We start from the raw sequence: 19,522 nt of genomic DNA, 5'->3' as shown, positions 1-19,522 counted from the left end.
ATATGGAGCTACTTGAGGAGCAGTATCAGACCCGGACATCCAAAGCCCCCTTCCTTCCTTCCCTCCTTTGCTCGGCAGCTTCCCGGGAGTCTCACAAGGGCCCTGCTGGGGCGGGCAGTGCTGGCTGCGTCTTCCAGGAGACGCAGAGCTCAAAGGAAAGAGCCACTTCCAGGCACACCCCTTCCCGGGAAAGAAAGGCCTCCTGCAGAACACACCATCGCACACTTTGCAAAGTGATCCACGGCAATTTGCCCACCAAATCAATGCGATAATAATGTAGGTGTTTTGCCAGCTCATTCTGTTTTGGATTCACATAACCCTGCAATCCTTCCAATTTCATAAAAGAATTCCAACAAATGCTGTGCAGACAAATAAAAACCTCTACACAAATATACATTAAAAATCCCAATGCTTAAAGGCTCTCAAAAAAGAAATGAAAGAAGAATTTTGAAGGAAAAAAGAATCAGTACCATACAAGAATAATCTTTGATTTCAGCTTGCAAGACCACCTATTAGTTTTTGAAATATGGATTTTTTTAATGCTGCTTTCTGCAGTTTTCATGATCCGCAATTTATTGAGATATGAAGTAGTAGTATTTATATGTATGGCATCCAAGTTGCTTTTCTTTCTACAACTGAAGTGTTAAGTTCATGTACAGCCTGAAGTAAAACACAGATTCTGAAATTCTTCATACATCTGGGAGTTCATTAGTAAACAGCTACAGGCTGATTGCTGATGGTTATTCCATTGCCAATATATTAACTCATTTCTACTGTACGAGACTGGGAGGAAAGAAAAAGCTTTATTTTAGCTGTAGGCAATTACATGCAAACTAGAAAGATTGATTGGTGGGGTTTCATTTTGAAGGGATATGGTAGCAGGCTGGAAGTGCTCTGCTTCGGGATAAAGGGCCAGAACAGCTTTACTCTCATAACAAAAGATTTAGCTTGAGTTTCTGAAGAAACACCATACATGCCTTACAAAGAATAATTAAACCGTGAACAAAGTGTTTTAAGTGGTTATCTAAACAGACACAAAAGCCACACTGGATTTCACTCTGACAACAACTAGACTATATATTATTGTACCAACAAAGCCAATAAACAAATATGATTAGAATCAAAAAAAAAATCAGCTGAAATAACACGGTGTGCACAGCAAGCTGACACAATGGCCAGCAGATACAGGCAAGGAGACAACCTTACACTGCAGTGAATTAGCTTTTGCAATGAAGAAAGTGCAGGTTACAAAAGCACCTCATCGCACGCTGCTGGAGAGGACTCCACACTACTTGCCAATTGCCCTCAAGATACCACCTCAACACTATTATTTGGATCAAAATAGGTAAGAATAACAGACGATTCATCAATATGTTCACCTTTGAGAGGCAGGCTTCCTTTTATTTAATTACATTTTAATAGTCCGACTACTATAACAAATCCATATTAACATTAAGCATTTTGTAAAGGATACGAGTGGAAAAAACAGTGCATCTATTGTGGGGCTCGGGTTAAGAGATCCAGGTTATTAATGTCTCCAAATTATTGCCAAAGAAGTTTTTGAGAGGTTTAGACTGTGCCTGCAGTCTAAGCAGGCACAGTATTTAACTACAAAATAAAGAGTTGCAACTTCACAGGACTTCATGTGTGGCATCACATTTTCACACTTCCAATTTTACTATGTAAATCCATCCTGCACACTTTGTGTGTGCTACCAGAGATCAGATAAGAAAACTGGGAGCTTGAAGAATCATATCAAAAAACATGTAAATGAACCTGTTATGCTTTTGATTCACTTTCCACACTGAGTTTTAACAAGTATCCTTAACCTTGACGCCTTAGACACCTTTTTTCTCCTCTCCTTTTATCTTTCCTTAGAGCCTCAATTCCCTCCCATCAAAAATTAAATACATTAAAAACTGCAAGGGTTTTCCCTCGGAGAACAGCAGAACCTGCCCAAAGTTCTGCTCAACTCTGCACCCTCAGCACTGGACGGGCTCAGGAAGCACCGAGTCCGACCTGCTCTGCACTGGCCCAGCCCGCGGCACCGGCTCCGTGGCAGCTGGGGCTGCACTGGTCCCGCCGCGGTTCAACCTGCCCCGCGTGGACTCACCGACACCACGAGCTGCCGACGTGCACGGGCTGGGCTCTGCCACCTGCCATTGCAGGGGCTGCACTTCGGAATAAGCCACAATTCCCATTCCTATCATATCTAAGTTCCTGTGATCACGAGTAACTCTAATGTACCTGTAGTTATGTTGTTAATTATGCTATGAAAAAAAGAAATTCATCAGCTCATTATCTGAAGAAGTCCCATAACCATATTAGTATATCCATGTCCAAAGGCACTTCAAAAAAGTTCTTTGACAAAATTTTACCTGCAAGTCTCAAACTCCTTCAATATTAGAAGAGTCCAAAGACTGAGAGCTTTAAGTGTAGGGTTTGTGCTTTTAAATGCATGCAAGAGGACTTTTTTTACTATACTTAAAATAAGAAGGGTTATTTTGATGAAGAGACTAGGGAAAGGATATAGCAGAAAGAAAGTTAAAGAAACATTTGCAACCTAGCTTGGTTCCCTAAACTCCCTCTGAATTCTCGCGATAGTTTGCTGACTCATTTTTGGTTACATGTTACTGGGTGCATTCCGGAGGGAACACATTCACACTGTGAAATGAGAGGGGGAAGGAACACCCAAGCATCCTACACCGCTCCGCCGCTGTACTTCTCCAGTGTACACCTCAACTGCTCAAGGACACAGCAAGCACTGCTTATTACAATGAAAACTACTATTAACCTCACACTTAGCTTTCACAACAAACTAAGTACATTCTCAGGCAAAAACAATAAAAAGAATAGAAATGACAGAAATATAAAGTAACTAAATACATAATGTAGAAGTTGGAGCAGCTAAATCGTGAAACCTGTCCCAGCTCCTCATTACATCTCAGAAACAAGCAAATGCCTATGTGCAAACTGTTAGAATCCCGAGCTAACCCACAAGCGCACAATGAACACGAAGGAGCTTTGAAATCCAGGGTTGTTTCTGAAAACACTTCTACTGAAAAGAAATTGAAAATCTACTAATGCACTGAAATGAAACAGCAACCTTGAACATAGGAAGGGAAAAAATAAGCAGAAAAAATGTGTACAAATACCAAGAGAGAATGAGGAGACACAGGATAATGCATTTCCCCTCAGATTTTTGTAATCTTTTCACAGCAACAACAGAAGAAAATTATAAAATAGCAGGCAAAAGAAGCTGGTAGAATGTTTAACTGCTGGGACCTGAGTCCCAGCACTCAGGAGCCGTAAATTAAGCATTCGTGAGCCTGCACTAGTGTGGGTTGTGCTGCAAACTGCCCTCGTTCTGCCAGGGCAGGATTACTCTCCGTGGCCCGGGGTGGGCAGTTTGTTTCACATGCTTCAGCCACTACTTCCCTTTCAAAGACTGGTTCACAAGTTTCACACATAAGCCATCCTTCCAAAAATAGGGCACCATGTACCACACTACACTCCCTCCAATTAACACTGCTTGATGGACGGGGACCTTCTTCCCCTCCTGACCAAGACAAGCTGTTCAAGTTCAAGGCTTTGCTCTGTAATTCAATGCCACCAGGGCCAAGTGGCAACTTCCCTGCTGTCACCACTCCTGTCAGCTCCCTTGGCTGTCAAGAACTGGGACAGATCCAAAGTCACCTGAGTTGATGTGGAGATTCTTATTTACTCCGTGCGCCATCTCCTAAATTTCAGGATCTCTAGCTATGGCCTGTAACATACGTGCCTCTCCTACAGTCCCGTGCCTATGCAGGTGTATGCTAGTCTGTAAAGCACCATCACAAACCTGCATTCTTCTATATTATTTCTTCATTATTACTTACACACTTCTCAATTAAGGTTCTTTTGAGAGCTCCTCAATACGTATTAGGACAGAGCAAAAAGCAGCTAAGACAGACATGTCCAAGCTTAGAACTTGTTGACTGAATTTCCAACGCTACTGCCGCAATACTGAGTGCAAGCTCAGCACCATAAGACTACCCGGCAATCAAGCGAGCGTCACCCCGCTTAATTCACACACCCTACCAGCATTTCAATCACCACCCTTGACGACTTCTGCCAGGGCCCCAGGGCTCCACTGCTTCTGGGCTGCACGCTCAGAGCCCTTGCCAAACAGTATAGTGCTGGCAATCCTTGTTTCAGCAAAACACTTCAAGCACATTTAATTCATATGTATCTTTACAGGACCAAAAATATTTATGACTCTAAATAGGAATCTCTCAAGTGAGTGTATTTTAACATAATTTAGACAGAAAGACCAGAAAAAGACAACACTTGGACTATCACAACTGAAATTTTCCCTAGCAAGCAGCAAATCTCTTTGTCCTGGTTCTGTAAATACCTGTCATATGCCTGGCTCCAGCTTGGCCTGTAAGCCAAGATGTCTGTTTCTCATTCTTTCCCAATTTTCCTGTTATACTTTATAATCTCTTCACCTTTTGGTCCTGAGATGTGGTTTGTAGGATCTGGCTCATAGAATACATGCTCACTTAGCAAGGGGATCCTGTCTTAGCCACCCCAGTGCATTGGCTTCTGCAGGGACAGGAACTGTGTAATTTGCAACATTTGATCTCTAGACCAATCCAGGGAGAAAAATGAGGCAAAAGAAGTCAAAGCAACTTTTTTTTTTTCCTCCCCACTGTTTTCACACAAACAGGTTTAGAATTGTGGAATTCCACCTCAAACTTCGGGTTTTTTTTTGTTGTTGTTGTTGTTTTTTGTGATCTTTCCAGTCTTCCCACTTCTAGAGAAGCTCTCAAGATAAATGAGGAGGAATAGAAGGTTTTCAACATCACATTCTGATCTTTGTTTGTTTCAAGATAGAAAAATGGACATTTGGGAATAGGTGTAAATGAAAACAACAACAAAGCAACTAGCAGATAAATGTATTGGTAGAAAAAGACTGGTGGGTAAGAAGCAGACCAGCAAGAGAAGACACACTTCAAACAAGCTGCTATCCTGAGACATGTCCCCAAAAGGCACACAGGGATTATGCTCAAAGCAGGCCCGTGGAAAGCGCTGGGCTGTTAATTGCCCAAACTTGCCCCCAGCTTTCCCCCGGGCAGCAGGAGCCACAGCCAAGCCCTGCCGAGAGCTCTCTGCAGCCCAGTAGCCTCCAGCCCACATCAAAGCAGCGCCCCGGCGCCTGCCTCCTGTACAGCACCCCGGCGTGCCCTACAGCACCAGTGCTGCTAAGCAATCTCCTAAATTCCATGGGCAGAAGGGTAGCAGCTCCACAGTACTACAGTTTTATTTTTAAACATTTGTTTATGTGATTTGATTTCCCAATACAGATCAATACGTCAAGTCAGCTGGGAGCCAATCACTTTAAACTGTGAGAAGTTATTAGAGGAGCTAGGCTGAAGAAAAGGCATTTCCTCTGCAGTGGCAGCAAAAGGTACTGGCCCTCCAATCGTATTCCTTAAGGTAGTTTTATTTCCACCCTCCACTCCCCCAACACCTCCTTCAAATGGCAACAGCAATCCAGGGTGTTTTTCAATTCTTGCTATTTCGTGAATTGTTCTCTTCAAAATATTTTAACATGTAATTTGATACATAAAATGTCATGACTCCACATTGAGCTAGCTGAGCTAGCTGAGGAAAAAAGCATTCTAGTTCAGGGACAGTGTTAGACATATTCTTTGGAAGGTACCCTATCTCTGTGATCCTACTTCCAAAATATAAGGAAGGATCAATTTCGTGATTATAAGCAATATTAATATACTTCTGTATCATTTAATTTCCAGGTATGCAAGACAGTTGCAATCCACATCCCCTACACAGAATGAATCTGACAAAAAGCCCAAAGCAAGGACTGTCCCATCGACCAAGAATTTCAGAGAATTCTTACCGCAGCGAGGCTCTTTTGGAGACCCTTTCATAAATAACATGCACGGGGCAGCATTGATGAGTTTCTTCAGACGCACAGCAAGATCTTCTTTCGCACCATCATTAGAAGCAGCAGAAACGGAGGTGCTGGACGCGTGGCGCTGCACTTTCTTGGTCAGCTCTGGGGCATGAGCGCCGTCTAATCTGTCAACTTTCTGAGAATTCTAAGTCAAAATACAGGCTCAAGTTAGCAAATTAAATTCAATAACTGTAACCTCATTAAGAAAAAGTAAAGTTACCATATAAAATATAGATTTTCAGATGCAGAGTGGATTAGTGTATTGATCATTTAGACAATCTCTAGCTTCAGCAGAGCTCTAGGCTTTAACACCAACCCTGTAGACTAGTTAATGCTAGTGAAATTTATTTCAATTAATTTCAAAAAATCAAAATATTTTAATCACAGGCAAACACAATCCATGCAGATTATCATTTCTATCAAAAGATTATTTACCTTTTTTTCTTTTGTTTTGTTGTAGAACTATAGCTAGACCAGAAAATAAAATCACCAAAAGACTTTTGACCCAATAAAAGGTATGACAGATAACATAAAAGCCTAACAGGAAACCCAATACAACTAAGGAAGTTCTGAAATACTAAAATCAGCTATAAAAACAGCTTCTGACTACTTTTTTAGAATCCACTCTCTAGACTTAAGCTAGATAGATAAATATTTCTTCTCTGTGAAAGTTCTTAGCAAGTTTCTGCTGTTCCAGTAATAAAAGTACACGCTAACAGCCCACATGGAATCCATTTCTTTTAAATCCATCTTCTCTTACCTTAAAGAATAGGAAGGTTGGAACAGAACTAATTTCATATTTTTCAGACACTTCAGGCACAGCTTCAGCTTCCAGCTTAAGAAAATAAATAAAAAGAAGAGATGGGTTTATTTTCATAATCTTCCTTAAAGTTTGGCCGTGCATGTCAATCCTGCCTAGAATGTTCTTCTAGGCATTTTATACATTTAAAAAGGATTTTGATGCAGAAGTTTGTGACACATTTGCATTTAAATGAGACTCACTGGGTTGGCGTGTCATCCACCGAGCCTACACGGTGTCAAAACAGGTTCAGAGGTTTTTATTTTGTTGCACATTTCAAAAGATGCCTGGAGGCTGAGAATAAAATTTTTGGTGCACTAGTGACCTAGTAAATTTTCAATCATATGCAGCTACTACTATATTGAAATCCATAAATCATTGACCCCAGTTATGTCATGATTACAGTGCTTATTTTCTGCCCACAGCAATTCTTGCTGTTTGCTCTATTGACTAATTTCATGGGGCAGTACATCATGACTGACATTTGCAGCCTTCTGCAAATTATGAAGCAAAAAGGAGTGTTTCTTCAATAAACTATTGATGCCTAGTAAATTTTATTTTTAACTCCTGAAAGGCTACTGAGTATTGAGTGGAAAGCTTGTTTAGATTATTTGTTCTGAGTTTATTCGTCCTACAAACATTTGCCCTGAAATTCTACAATGTAATACCTTAGCATGAAAATAGAGCTTTTAATTTAATACAATATGCATTCTATGCAAGGTCTAGAAGCTTGTTTTAGTGACAGGACACAAGGCTGTTCAAGTCACTAGCTCTGTAACAACAGCAGTTAGCAGCAAAATAAAGTGGCTATAATACACATAAATATTTTTTCAGATCATTAAGGCTCTTAATGAACTCCCTGAACTGCTATAGAAGTAACTTAGCAATCAACTCAAAAGCAGAGGTGCAAGCTTCACCTCTGCTCCCATAAATTAATGCTCCACCACGATCAACTCAGAAACTTTCTACTGCACAGTCCCAATTACCTACTTGCTTTTGAGTGGCAAATAATCAAACAAATTATACTCTCTCTATACATTTTTTTTTTCTATTAGAATTTTCTACCTACCCAGGTACTTTATGTTCCACTCTGGTAATGTTCACGCATACAGAGCAGGTTCCAATTCATATTTCAATAACTTGCTGTTATTGGTACATCTCTACTGATCATTCTGTTTCTAAATATTTTTTGATAAAAACGTTTTCATTCTAGCCAAATTAAGGATCTTAGAATTAAGACATAAGGCAACTAAATGCAACAACTGAAATGTGAAATTGTATTCCGAAAGACTCCTTACAATTTCTTGGTTTTGAAGCTCATTCCATGCTAATTAGTTCTATTCTAGAATCCACCCTGTGAGGTGCTGCGCTGCTCTTGGTTAGTCATCTGTGACCGCCTGATAAGTTACTAGGTTCTCCTCAGTTAAAAGCCTGGATATTCTGGAACACAAAGCATCGCACACTGAGTTCTTTCAAAATTAAAGATATTCCTGATGGGGAGCAAAAAAAAAAAAAAAAACGCCATCAAGAGAATTTACCCAAGACTCTCAGTAATTTGTTTTCTCTAAATGAGTATGATTATTAAAAAAGTAAAAAAATGACCACTGAATAATAAAGAAGCTACCGAGAGGTTTGAAACTGTCTTTGGCCTACTAAAGTTACAGGAACTCTATTCAAACAAATATCCAATGTCTCATTTTTCCAATAAGTTGTACATAAATCTTTAGATACTCCAATTGAAATGGTTCTGTAAATTTACACAATTGAAAATAGATTCATCCTTCTGTGTTACAGGAAAAAAAAAATACCAACTGTGAGAGGAATCATTAGAAACAAATCAGAAAACCTAAAGGCTGTAAGAAATCAAATTAAAAGAAACACACAGCTGGCTGTTCCATTACTCCCTGCCCTCATAATCACAGAAGTGTCTCATTAACTACGGGAAGTTGTTTTAAAATGAACAGTATGTTGATGAAGTACATTCATTTTTCCCTCCACAACAGTTCTATTAGTAGGATGTGATGATGATCTCACAAAAATATAGCATATAATTTGTGCTTATATCATCCAACATTATACTACCAAGTGACAGCATTGCACAGACTTCAAATTTATCCACCTTTAAACTCCATAAAGATTACCACTCTTCAGTAGCAGAAATGAATCCCAAGATCTATTTGATTAACCAGTAACATCATGAAAACAAATGAAATCTTTAACAAACTTGAAAAAGAACAGTGCTGCCATTTTAATCTCAAATCCCTTGATGAAAATCAGGCTTTAACAGTATAGCTAATTACAGTACTGAAGCACCGAGCCACTGGAGTAACAGGAAAACTTAAAAGCCTGTTTGTTAGATGAAGTAGCTAATGAATGAGATGTCCTCAATGATGTATCTTAGTAGATCAGCTTTTTTTTTTTTTTTTTTTTCTTTTAACAGCAGCATAGAAATGAAGGCATTATTTTATTATTTTAAATCTGTGGTATCAAGCTTGGAAAGTTGAATCTAGAACTTAACACAACAGATTTTTTGGATACATCTCTTGCATATATCCAACTTGCATCTTCAAACATAAAGCCAAAGAGAACTGCAAACACAACTTTGTTCATATTTTGTAACAACAGCTTTCCAATATCCTCATTTCTGTTTTTTAAAATAGGGTTTACTGTCTGTTAACAAAGACTTACCTTCACAAAAGTAACTTGCACGTGCTCCTTCGCTAGTGCTGCCATAACCTCATTCATCTGCGCACACTGAGGAGCCCATGGTGCCCAAAAATGGACAACAACAAGAGACCTACAAAAAAAACATAGGTTTTTTTGTTGTTTTTTTTTAGTCCTGTGTCATTTGATATACTATTAAAAAAAAAAAAGTCTTCCTGAGAATAAAAAGATAATCAAGTGAAACTAGCAAGTATCGTTATCTATGGCTCACACAGAGAAACTGCTTGTGAAAAATGTAAAAACTGAAGACAACTGGTATTTTTTTTCAGGAAATATCTTAAAGCACAAAGAAACAGGCCATCTTGCATTCTGGCAGTAAAGAATCTCACTATATGAATGGCAAGCAAGAAAAGAACATGCAGCAACATTAAAGATCAAGTCACACGCTTCAAGGTTGCATATTTTGAGACATCCACGAGGCAAGAACAGCCCATTCCTGAGGGTTCTGCACTTCTTCCATGCAGGTTTTCTCTTTCCAGAAGCTCTGGCTGCTCCGTGGCTCAGTAGCTTCATGCTAGAGGTTGCACCACTGCTTTTCTCCACTCGGTGCCACTCTGCTTTATTATCTATCCAGGAAATAAGGTAGCAATTTTTCAAGTAAACCAGGACTTGCTCAAAAATTGAGTATTCTTATACAGAAACAAAAATACCAAGCTGGATACCATGACCTATTTCTTATAACTTTAACCAAGCAAGCACCGAAGACAACAGTATCAAGACATTTGTATTTAATTTTCAATTCTTTTTTTCTAATTTTGCTCAGGTTAAAAGTACTATATAATAAAAGATAATCACTAAAAGACATAAAATATACTGCTTCTAATTTAATTGAAAAAAAGGTACAGATATCAAAGCAACCACACCCGAGAAGTCACAGAGTGCTTTCAAAGTGTAAATAATAGAAGTTCACTATAAATTTTAAGAGTCTCGTGGGCAGCACAGTATTCATACTGGAAGTGTAAATTGCGTTACCTGACCACCTACTCTAATACAACACCAAACTCAGTTCAGTCACAGAAATGTAAAATTCATACGCTTTATTTTCCAAAACAATTCAAGGAAACTTCAGAAGTAGCATAATAGGGTAGTCTTTTTGCCACAACATGAGCAGGCAGCATGTGGTTTTGCTTGGAAAGCTGACTGGAACTGGCACTGTTCACAGGCTGGTGAAAAGTGGAATTATGGGACCACAAGACAGCTCCATTTTTCCTCAAAGGCCAGCCTTGCAAATTCAGATCTGAATTTAGGAACAGTAACACATGTTCTCCAGGGCACTCATCTGTATAGATTCTGCCAGCACTTCTGTACAATTACTCACCAACCACAGTGACCATAAAGACGAATGATCTTCCCTGAATTACAAGGGAGCAGCCATATACATGTCTGGACTAGTTTCATGGCACACAACTGCCACTAGCATTAAAACTGCAGTAAAGGCTCATTTAAGTGATTTATTCTTTACCTATATGTGGATATGCACTCCCTGAGAAACAAGAGATGACATGCCACATGCCACTTCTCAGAGAAAAAAGCAACTCTAGAACTCTGCATTTTGGCACATAAGCTTTTCTATCAGTAGCTTTCTTGGAATCTGTCTACAAAGCAAATGCAAAGGCAGATTATAGCACACGTAGCTCCAGCTGGAGCTTTACCTCTCCTTTCACATGGCAGGAGACTTTCCAAACTTTACTACCATGCCCAGCTCAGCCTGCCACATTTTCATTAAGACTTTTAAGGCCAGGGGGTCAAGCACTGCACACCATGTTACAACCATTGTATTTTAACTTATTTAGATAAATCTTTTAGGAAGCAAAGGCAGAGAAGGCAAAAGAAAACTAAAAATGTTGTATTTCTTCCACTTCCATCTATAAATAGAACGCAAAAAGTTAACTTACAAACCAAAAGGAACAACCCAGTGGCTGTAATTCTACTGGACTGCAAGAAGGAATCTGTGAAGCAGAATTAGGCCTGTGCTAAAAAATTAACACACTTCTCTTTACAAAGAGCTCAAGACAGAAGGTATTTCCTTCCATTACATTTTCTCCTTTCACACTTCACTACTTAAAGCAATATTTTAAACTGCTTCTTCATATTGTTACTTTTCAAAATCACTTTGATGATGTAAATACAGAGGGTGTATGAAGCAAACCAACGGCTATTTTTATAAACGTTGAGTTTCAGAGAGCAGGATCAAGAAATGATGAGACCATAGGAAAAAACTTTAATTGGGGGAGCTTTGTGCATCTTGTGCAAACCTGTGCTGGTCTGTTGGCTTTCCGAGAGCCTCAGGAGTAACGAACAAACAAAAAAAGCAAAGGCCAATATATCTGACCAAACTGGAAGAGAATCAGCAGCACTATCCATCCAGACAAAGCGGAGGAGCAGCCTCAAATAATTGAAACCGTTAAAGGGAAGCTGCGCCAGGCGCTGCCGCTGCTCCCGCGGCCTGCTCTCCGTGTCCTCTCCCCGCACCCGAGGCGCGCTCGGCCCCGGCACAGGGGCGCAGAGGCCGCGCACGACGACCCTCCTCCCGCATCGGCCCTTCTAGGGCTGCCACGGCCTCGCTGCTCTCGGTAACGCGCTCATCCGGCCCGTCCTCTCGCTCCCCCGTCCAGAGGCGGCTTTCCGAGGCCGCGGCCTTTCCGCGGCGGCACCGAGCCCCGCGGGGCCTTGAAGGAGACACCGGGCCCACACGAGCCGCGCTACCTGTCCTGCTGCTGCAGCAGCTCCTGGAGCTGCTGGGCCGAGCCCGCCGCCACCACCGCCGCCGCCATGGCCGCGCGCTCCCGCACCGACACGGGCACCGACGCCGCCGCGCATGCGCCGCCCCGCCCCGCCGGCCCCCGCGCACGCGCCGCCCCGCCCCGCCGGCCCCCGCGCACGCGCCGCCCCGCCCCGCCGGCCCCTGCGCACGCGCCTCCCCGCCCGCCCCGCGCCGCGCATGCGCACGGCAGCAGGGCGGGAAACGGCGCCGCCTCCTGTGAGGGCGGGAGCGCGCGGCGCGGCGCGGCGCGTTTTGGGGTTAAAACCGCAAATATCCGTCGTGTTGTCCCTGTGCCGCGAAGCTGGTGGTCATAAAGCACTCTGGGGGATGTCCCCTGCCCCCATTAACCTAAAATTATATATTGATCATCACTATTTTATCTGAAGTATCAAGCAAATTAGGGGTTTTTTGCCAGAAGAAAGTATTATTCTCCCAAATTGATGTGTTACAGTGGATCGCGCCAATAAAAAGCAGATCCAGCTTTAAAGTTGTTCCCAGACCACTCCAAATATAAGCAGAAATAACCTGAACAGAAACTTAGATAAATTAAAGCTTTTTTTTTTTGCACCAAACAAGTTTTTTCTTTTTCAAGAAAAATGTTCCATTACAAAAAAAAGGCACAAACAAACAAAAAAAAAAAAAAAAAAAAAAAAAAAAAAAAAAAAAAAAAAGGATCTTGTGCCTTCTTTATGGCTTTCCTACTGCCAGCTGCTGCTTTTAATGCTATTTATGCCCTCCTGTCCAACTCAGGAAATGTCTCAGACAGATACATGTTAAAAGATGAAATATTTGATGAGCAGCCTTTTCTTTTTATCATTCACTGTTTATGAACTAAACATCAAAGAGAGAAAAAAAAAACAGAAAGCTATTTTTGAATAAATTAAAATTGTTCAACAAAATCCTAAACAAAATACATGGATCATAAAGCAGTTACTTGCTGATCTTGACTGATATTGCAATAGAAGCAGAGATTATTTTATTCTTTTTTTCCTCGGGCATGATAAAATGTAGGAGAAACTGCTACATCTCTGTTTTGTTAACTGATCACTTGGATGTTTTCAGATGAATGGATCCTATCCTATCCTAATCCTATGTATTTCCTCATTTATCACCCAAGTCCACTGAGCCGGTCGATACTCATGAAAGTTAGCTAAACACACCAAAAGACTTGACATTTTAACTTAACAAAAAATACACCATAAGAAATTTGTAAGAACAAATCCTTGGGAAAAGCTTATTTTGGATTTTACATCCATCCATATTTATATATATTTTGCTGAATTTCAAAGTTTTTAAAAATCAGTGTTCCTTCCAGTTACAAAACACATAAAACCCACTCATTTTTGCCTGATGGCCTGATTTGGAGTAACCTAAGAATATAATTTGGCTTGAAATCCAAATTTGTTGTGTTGGATAAGTATGCCCTACAGATTGCCCAGATTTTATTTGATTTCAGATCATAAAAAGCTTCACATATTAAATAACCCATAACATAGAGCAAATATCATATAACCCCCATTGCACCTGTCCCATGACTAATAACAGGCACCAGATTGTGCAGGGTGGTGGAGGACAGACACTGTGTTATGGCATAGAACTATATATGGAATCCTAACAGTAAGTCCAGTAAGATTACAATATGTAATGCCACAAATAACTCCATCCATGGTAAATTCTTTGTCCTTCTATGTTACCTGGTACCACACACAGTGTTCCCTCTGTTTTATCTGATAATTATTGATATATTACGAAGAAATCTTTTTATTTTATGATGCTTTTTGCCATAGTAAGAGTGGCATTAAAGTCTGATTACCTCTGATACTTAAGTTATATATTCTCCATATTGTTGGTCCAATTGCTTAACCCCTTTTTTTATCAAAGAAAGCTACTTCTCTTGCTGCAAAGGACTCCAGCTCCTGGCGGTTGCCTGCATGCTGCTCAGCTCAGCATGGCGTGGCGGGGAGGGTAAAGCCCTGGGGTCCGCAGGCCAAAGCTAAATGGCACAATTATGTTTTAAGAATGACTCACCCTATCTCACCTGGAGGGTGTAACTTCTCAAAATAAATGTCTTCCTCTGCAGCCTATGTCAACTACAACTATGTCACATAATTTAAAACCTCATTCTTTAGTAAGGTTCATGAGACCTTTTCAAGGTTCATTTGGAAGGTAAAAACAAGGGTTGCTGTTAAAAACGTATAGGCCCATTGAGACGTAGGGGAACTAAATCTCCCTAACATTAGGCTATATTTCTGGGCATCCCATATGGAGTATTTGGCAGCACAGTCCCAGGGAAACCAGGGCTTCAACGACTCCAGATTGAACAACAGGCAGCAGGCCAAATTAATCTGGCAAACCTCCCACGGTGCTCAGTTGATGTACTACTCACCTCAAGTTGCAAAGAACTTGATTACAGAGGCAATACCCAAATCTGGAAAAAACAAAAGCTGAAGATGCAGCAACGCCTAACGTGCCGGCGAGGCTCTGGAGTGCCACTAATATTTTCTTGCTCTGCCTGAATACCTTCGTCTGGTTACAAAAGAACTGGGTATTGCCTTACATTTGCTAGGAACGGTGGTGGAGTGCTCTGCTCAAGTACTGAAATGGATATTCCTTACAGGCATGGGTTTGATTATACCCAGGCTGGGAATTCCCTATAAAATATTGACGTGTTTTAACATAACTCTAGTTCTGTACAAGCCCTGAACACGCCACTTTATATGTGGCAGAAAAGTCCCTGCTGCTTTATACCGTTTTCCAGATCTGTGCATAGACAAAGGTGAAGAAACGGTGGAGGGACTAGAAAATACCAGTTTAAAGAAATTGAAGTAGCTGAAAGTTACAAAGCATTCAATACATATTCAAGTTCTTTCCTATATATAAATATATCTGCATATATATGCATAAATAATGTATATATTTGTATATATAATAATAGCTGTGAGTACATGTATAGCAACACATGTAAAATAAAAACAAACACCTTTAAAATGTACCTAAGTATCACCTTTTCTTCTTTCATCTGGTTATAGCTGTTCTCTGTTCTGATATATCACCAGCTATGCTTTGGGGAATCTAGCTTGCCCTGTGCTCCAAAAAGACTTTTTATTATGCACAGATTTGGCATCTCATTTGTTCAAAGTGATTAGGAATAGTATAGTTTTGTTGATGCTTGCAAAAAAATAGCTTTTTAAGTGTCTGAACTCGTGAGATTTACTGGACTGTACAAATTAAGATTGATCCTAAAAGAAAACACAGATTGAGGAAATGGTGGTTCCACTCAAAGACAAATTAAAATCTATATTGAAATTATTATTTTTATTGACACAATTATTTTATTTTTGAGTATTAGTTTTTCACTAGTATGACATGATTGTCACACAGAGGTCTTTCCTTCCTTAAAAATCCTTAGAAATCAAAGTGAAACATTTATTTGGGGAGCAAGAGATACTCAAGGACAAGAAGCGACCTGCACTGAACCGAAGGTGAGATTCAGCACTCAGGGTGCAACCACTTGTTCCCATCGCTCACATCCCTTCATAGAAGGGGGTTTTACTCTTCCCTTTCATTCTAGGAAATTAAGAGTGGCTTAAACATGACCAGAAAAAAAAATGCTTAGATTTGGTAAGAGTATGTAATATGATATCATAAGAGGAGTTAGGCAGGGGAAGAGCAGATACTATAACAGTAACTGCAAAAAAAACTTTAAATGATAGGCAGAAATTCAGAGAAAGATGTTATGTGCTTGGACATCTAGACACAAGATCAAATGGACAAAAACTTACGTTCTGAAAATGTATAAAAAGGATATGTTGTATAAGTACCAGGGAAAAAAAAGGGAAATATTCTGAAAAAGAGCAGGAATTCACTGCAGGATATACCACATCTATCTACGAAGTATAATAGGAATGGGAAAACACTATGAGAGATCACAACTTTTCTCACTGAAAATGTCAGTAAGAGTAAGAAATGAAATACAGGGAATGTTGAGATACTGATGCTTTCATCTAGGAAAATAAAAAAGGAAAATGAAGGTCCCAGTCCAAGAATACAGATGTGATGTCTGTAATTGCAGCAGTTCCCACAGTCACAAGGTTTCTGCCGCAGTGCTCAACAAGCTGTTAACGGGATCCAGGTTGGAGGTGTGGGGGTTGAGACCACTAAATCTATTTACTGTAGGTAATTTATTTTCCCTTTTAAGTTACCTGGTACCTCAGAAATGATGGAAAACTGTTCAGAACAGTACAGGAAACATAAAAGCAAATTGAGCTTAATGGAGAAATGGAAAAAAAAAAATGTGTAAATGGAGAGAAGAATGAAAATAAAGTTACAGCTACTCATGGAATAGTGGAATTGTGGAGGTGTTGGAAGACCATGATATGGAACCAGCAGCCAGCAAATGCCTGGGCAGTGACAAAGAAAAGGAAGTTGTTTCTACAAAGAAAGAGCAGGGTGAGTGAGAGGTGACATAAGGAGCAGTCTCTGCCAAAGCAGCCTGCCAAGTTTCTGGATCACGCATCGGGAGGACTCTCGTGGGACTAGTTAACCCGCAGCCACAGAGATGTGAGTCCTCGGTTCCTTGAAGGAGTGTGAGAACACTGAACCGGAGATGGTGGGTGACGCGCAGGAACTCCTCTATGTAGGGTGCAAAAAAGGGGGCAAAATGCTCCAAATAAAAGTCATAAAATGCCCAGAGCAAAAGTATGACTATGAGTTTAGTAACTCAAGGATAGTTCAAAGTCAGTAGATGGCAACAAGCTACTTCTGACAACCCAACGACGTCTGTGTTCCTCTTTTGGAGCTTCTCTCTGCCAAGTCACCAGGAGAACACGAGACTGAGGATTGCTGCCCGAGCCCCTGGCAAGGGAATCTGCCTTGTTCTCTTGCCTTGCAGCACATCTGGATACCTGGTGCAGTCTAAATGAAATCGTAACATACTGTACTTAGAGATGTAGTCACATAAAGATTTAACATCTCTGTCATCAGTAGCCTCTTAGCTCCCGGGATGTCTGGAGAAAGTTTGCATGTTATAACTCCTCTACCTTTCTCAGTAAACTGCTTAAATCTCACTATTGCAGTATTTGCAGTTTTTCTTCAGGCCATGCAATCTTCACAGCAGAAGCAATTAGCCACTTTACAAGATCTTCTGATGTGAATGAGTATGTTTGCAACTTACTCAAGTGAGCTCTAGAAAACTGCTTTTACATATATATATATATATATATCTCCTTTACAAAGCTAAACTTTTATTTTTATTTATTTATTCAGGGAAATATCCGTGGAGGGAAAGAACTATTAATCTTGCTCAAACAGATACTACTTAAACTTTAGGGTTTGTGTGTCAGAAGCAGCTTTTCTAATGCAACTGACATTTGTAAATCTCGCACCTGCAAAAACACCCCCCTCCTGTATGCTGACACATTTAGATGGATGTTCTATAAAATGCATGTTTTTTATCATGCATCCTATTGTTCTGAACACATGAGTTTAAATAGGAAGCCAGTTAACAACGCTAGTTATACTGGCAAGAAGCATAAACGGACTCTGGGGGTGGACTGGGAAAGTGGGTTTGAAATAATTATATAAATCTGATTTGATGTGAATAGATTTGGGTTTGGTTCAAACTCTGAAAAGACTTCTGCTTCAGATGTTCTGCAAGCTGGATTACCCAGATTTAGGGATGTGTTTTCCTATCAGGCATGTCAAATGCTAAATTAAAAAAAAAAGAATGCATGGATTATTTTTTTTTGTGATGCACCCTAGGCTCAAAGAACAAGATAGAGCATATACCATGAGCCCAGCTGGATCCCTGCAGAGAATAAGCCCTGAGGAGGATAACCTGAAAATCCGTGTTCTCTCCTGCAAAGCAGTTTGCCGTAGCAGGGCGGAAGGGACAAGCCGCCCATTTCACCCTCTAGGTGAAAGAGGGGATCGTTGCTTAATTGCATAGTGAACGGGAGCAGGAATACGTTCCTTTTGGGAATGCCTCCGCAGCCCGGGAAGCTCCAAACCGGTGCAAGTGCCCTGGTGTTGTGGAATTAGGGAGCGACCCTTGGATGCTTCCAAAATGCTTTCTGGTTGGAAACTGGACATTCCCACATTGAAACTCAGGCATTTTCATGTCACTTAATCTGGAGTGTGCATGGACATAAATAGCTTTCAAACTGTGTGTTCTTAAAAGAGAATAATATGGATAAAAACTCAAGCTCCATAAAGTCATTCTTATTCCATTTTCTTATCTGTAAATAAAACCTTGTTCACTTACTTGAAATGATGGAATTAGAATAATAATATTGCTATTACACAGGACTGCCTATGTATCATTGCATTCCAAAGGAAGAAAGAATATCCTATTTTCATTTGGAAAAAAAAATTAAAAATCTAAAACTAAAATATTCTAGAAACTCTAAAAACAGCAAGGAAGATTGCCGATAAGGAGCAAGGACTATGGCATGGAAAACTATCCTGTCTAAATAAACCTGATATCACTCCGGGCAAAAGAAAAGCTACATCATGCTGGGAAGAAGAAAAATAACCTTAATTTTGTGTAAATATACAATTGAGAAACTGGACAAATAAAGACTACGGACTTGTGCTTTACTCTGTCATAATGATAGGGGAAAAAAAAGAGCAAAACCCTCTATTTTTCAATAAAGATTGCAATAAAGAAATTCTTCTTACTAGAGAAGTAGGAACAGCCAGAGCCAATCTTAGGTTATGTAGGATAGTTGAGCAGGCAGCCCGTGATGCTGCCATGTGAAAGGCAGCTGGTTCACAGTTTGTTAGTAGCCCCTGGACTTATCGGTTTGGGCACTTTGGGGACAAGCTGGAATGCTCGGCTATTAAAAGTGCTCTTGGTGTGCCAGGGAGGCAGTCAAAATCACCATCCTCCAAAGGGAAGGGAAAGCCGTCTCCGCGAAGGAGGCCTGGTGTTGTCCTCCCACACGCACCCACCAAAGAGGCAGTGAAAACGGCTTATACAGAATTGATCTGTTAATTCCGATATGTATTTGCACGTGGTCGCAGGCTCCCTTGTGCATGCCCGAGCAGCCCAGGAGCAGGAATGCCCAGGAAAACAGGAACAAATGCTGTTTGGTGGTGCAGAACGCCTGTGCCACCGTCACGGTGAGGGCTGCACATCAGCACGTGCGCCTGGCGTCCCTCGAACGTGAGGAAGAGCCGCATGCGGCGAGGGAAGCACGTGTTGCTTCCATGGAAATGCAGAGAGGGAACCGCGTCAACGTGTTCTCGCCAGCACCGGCGTGCTGCTCCTCAG

General features: G+C 40.7%; 1 protein-coding gene across 1 annotated transcript in view; it reads right to left on the bottom strand.

The window, feature by feature from the left end:
* The window catches only part of GLRX3 (glutaredoxin 3), a 20,079-nt gene extending 7,820 nt beyond the window's left edge, over nt 1-12,259 (bottom strand). Inside the window, exons 1-4 of the mRNA XM_026036230.1 lie at nt 12,192-12,259; nt 9,450-9,558; nt 6,723-6,797; nt 5,906-6,107 (exon numbers count right to left, since the gene is read on the bottom strand). Of these exons, the coding sequence (XP_025892015.1) occupies nt 5,906-6,107; nt 6,723-6,797; nt 9,450-9,558; nt 12,192-12,259 (454 nt within the window). The remainder of the gene's footprint in view (nt 1-5,905; nt 6,108-6,722; nt 6,798-9,449; nt 9,559-12,191) is intronic.
* Nucleotides 12,260-19,522: the final 7,263 nt, after the last annotated feature.

The sequence above is a fragment of the Nothoprocta perdicaria genome, unplaced genomic scaffold (genome assembly GCF_003342845.1).
Source record: "Nothoprocta perdicaria isolate Ctin4 unplaced genomic scaffold, notPer1 scaffold_172, whole genome shotgun sequence".
Taxonomy (NCBI): domain Eukaryota; kingdom Metazoa; phylum Chordata; class Aves; order Tinamiformes; family Tinamidae; genus Nothoprocta; species Nothoprocta perdicaria.
The sequence above is the reverse complement of the archived record's forward strand: the minus strand, read 5'-3'. Positions and strand labels throughout refer to the sequence as shown.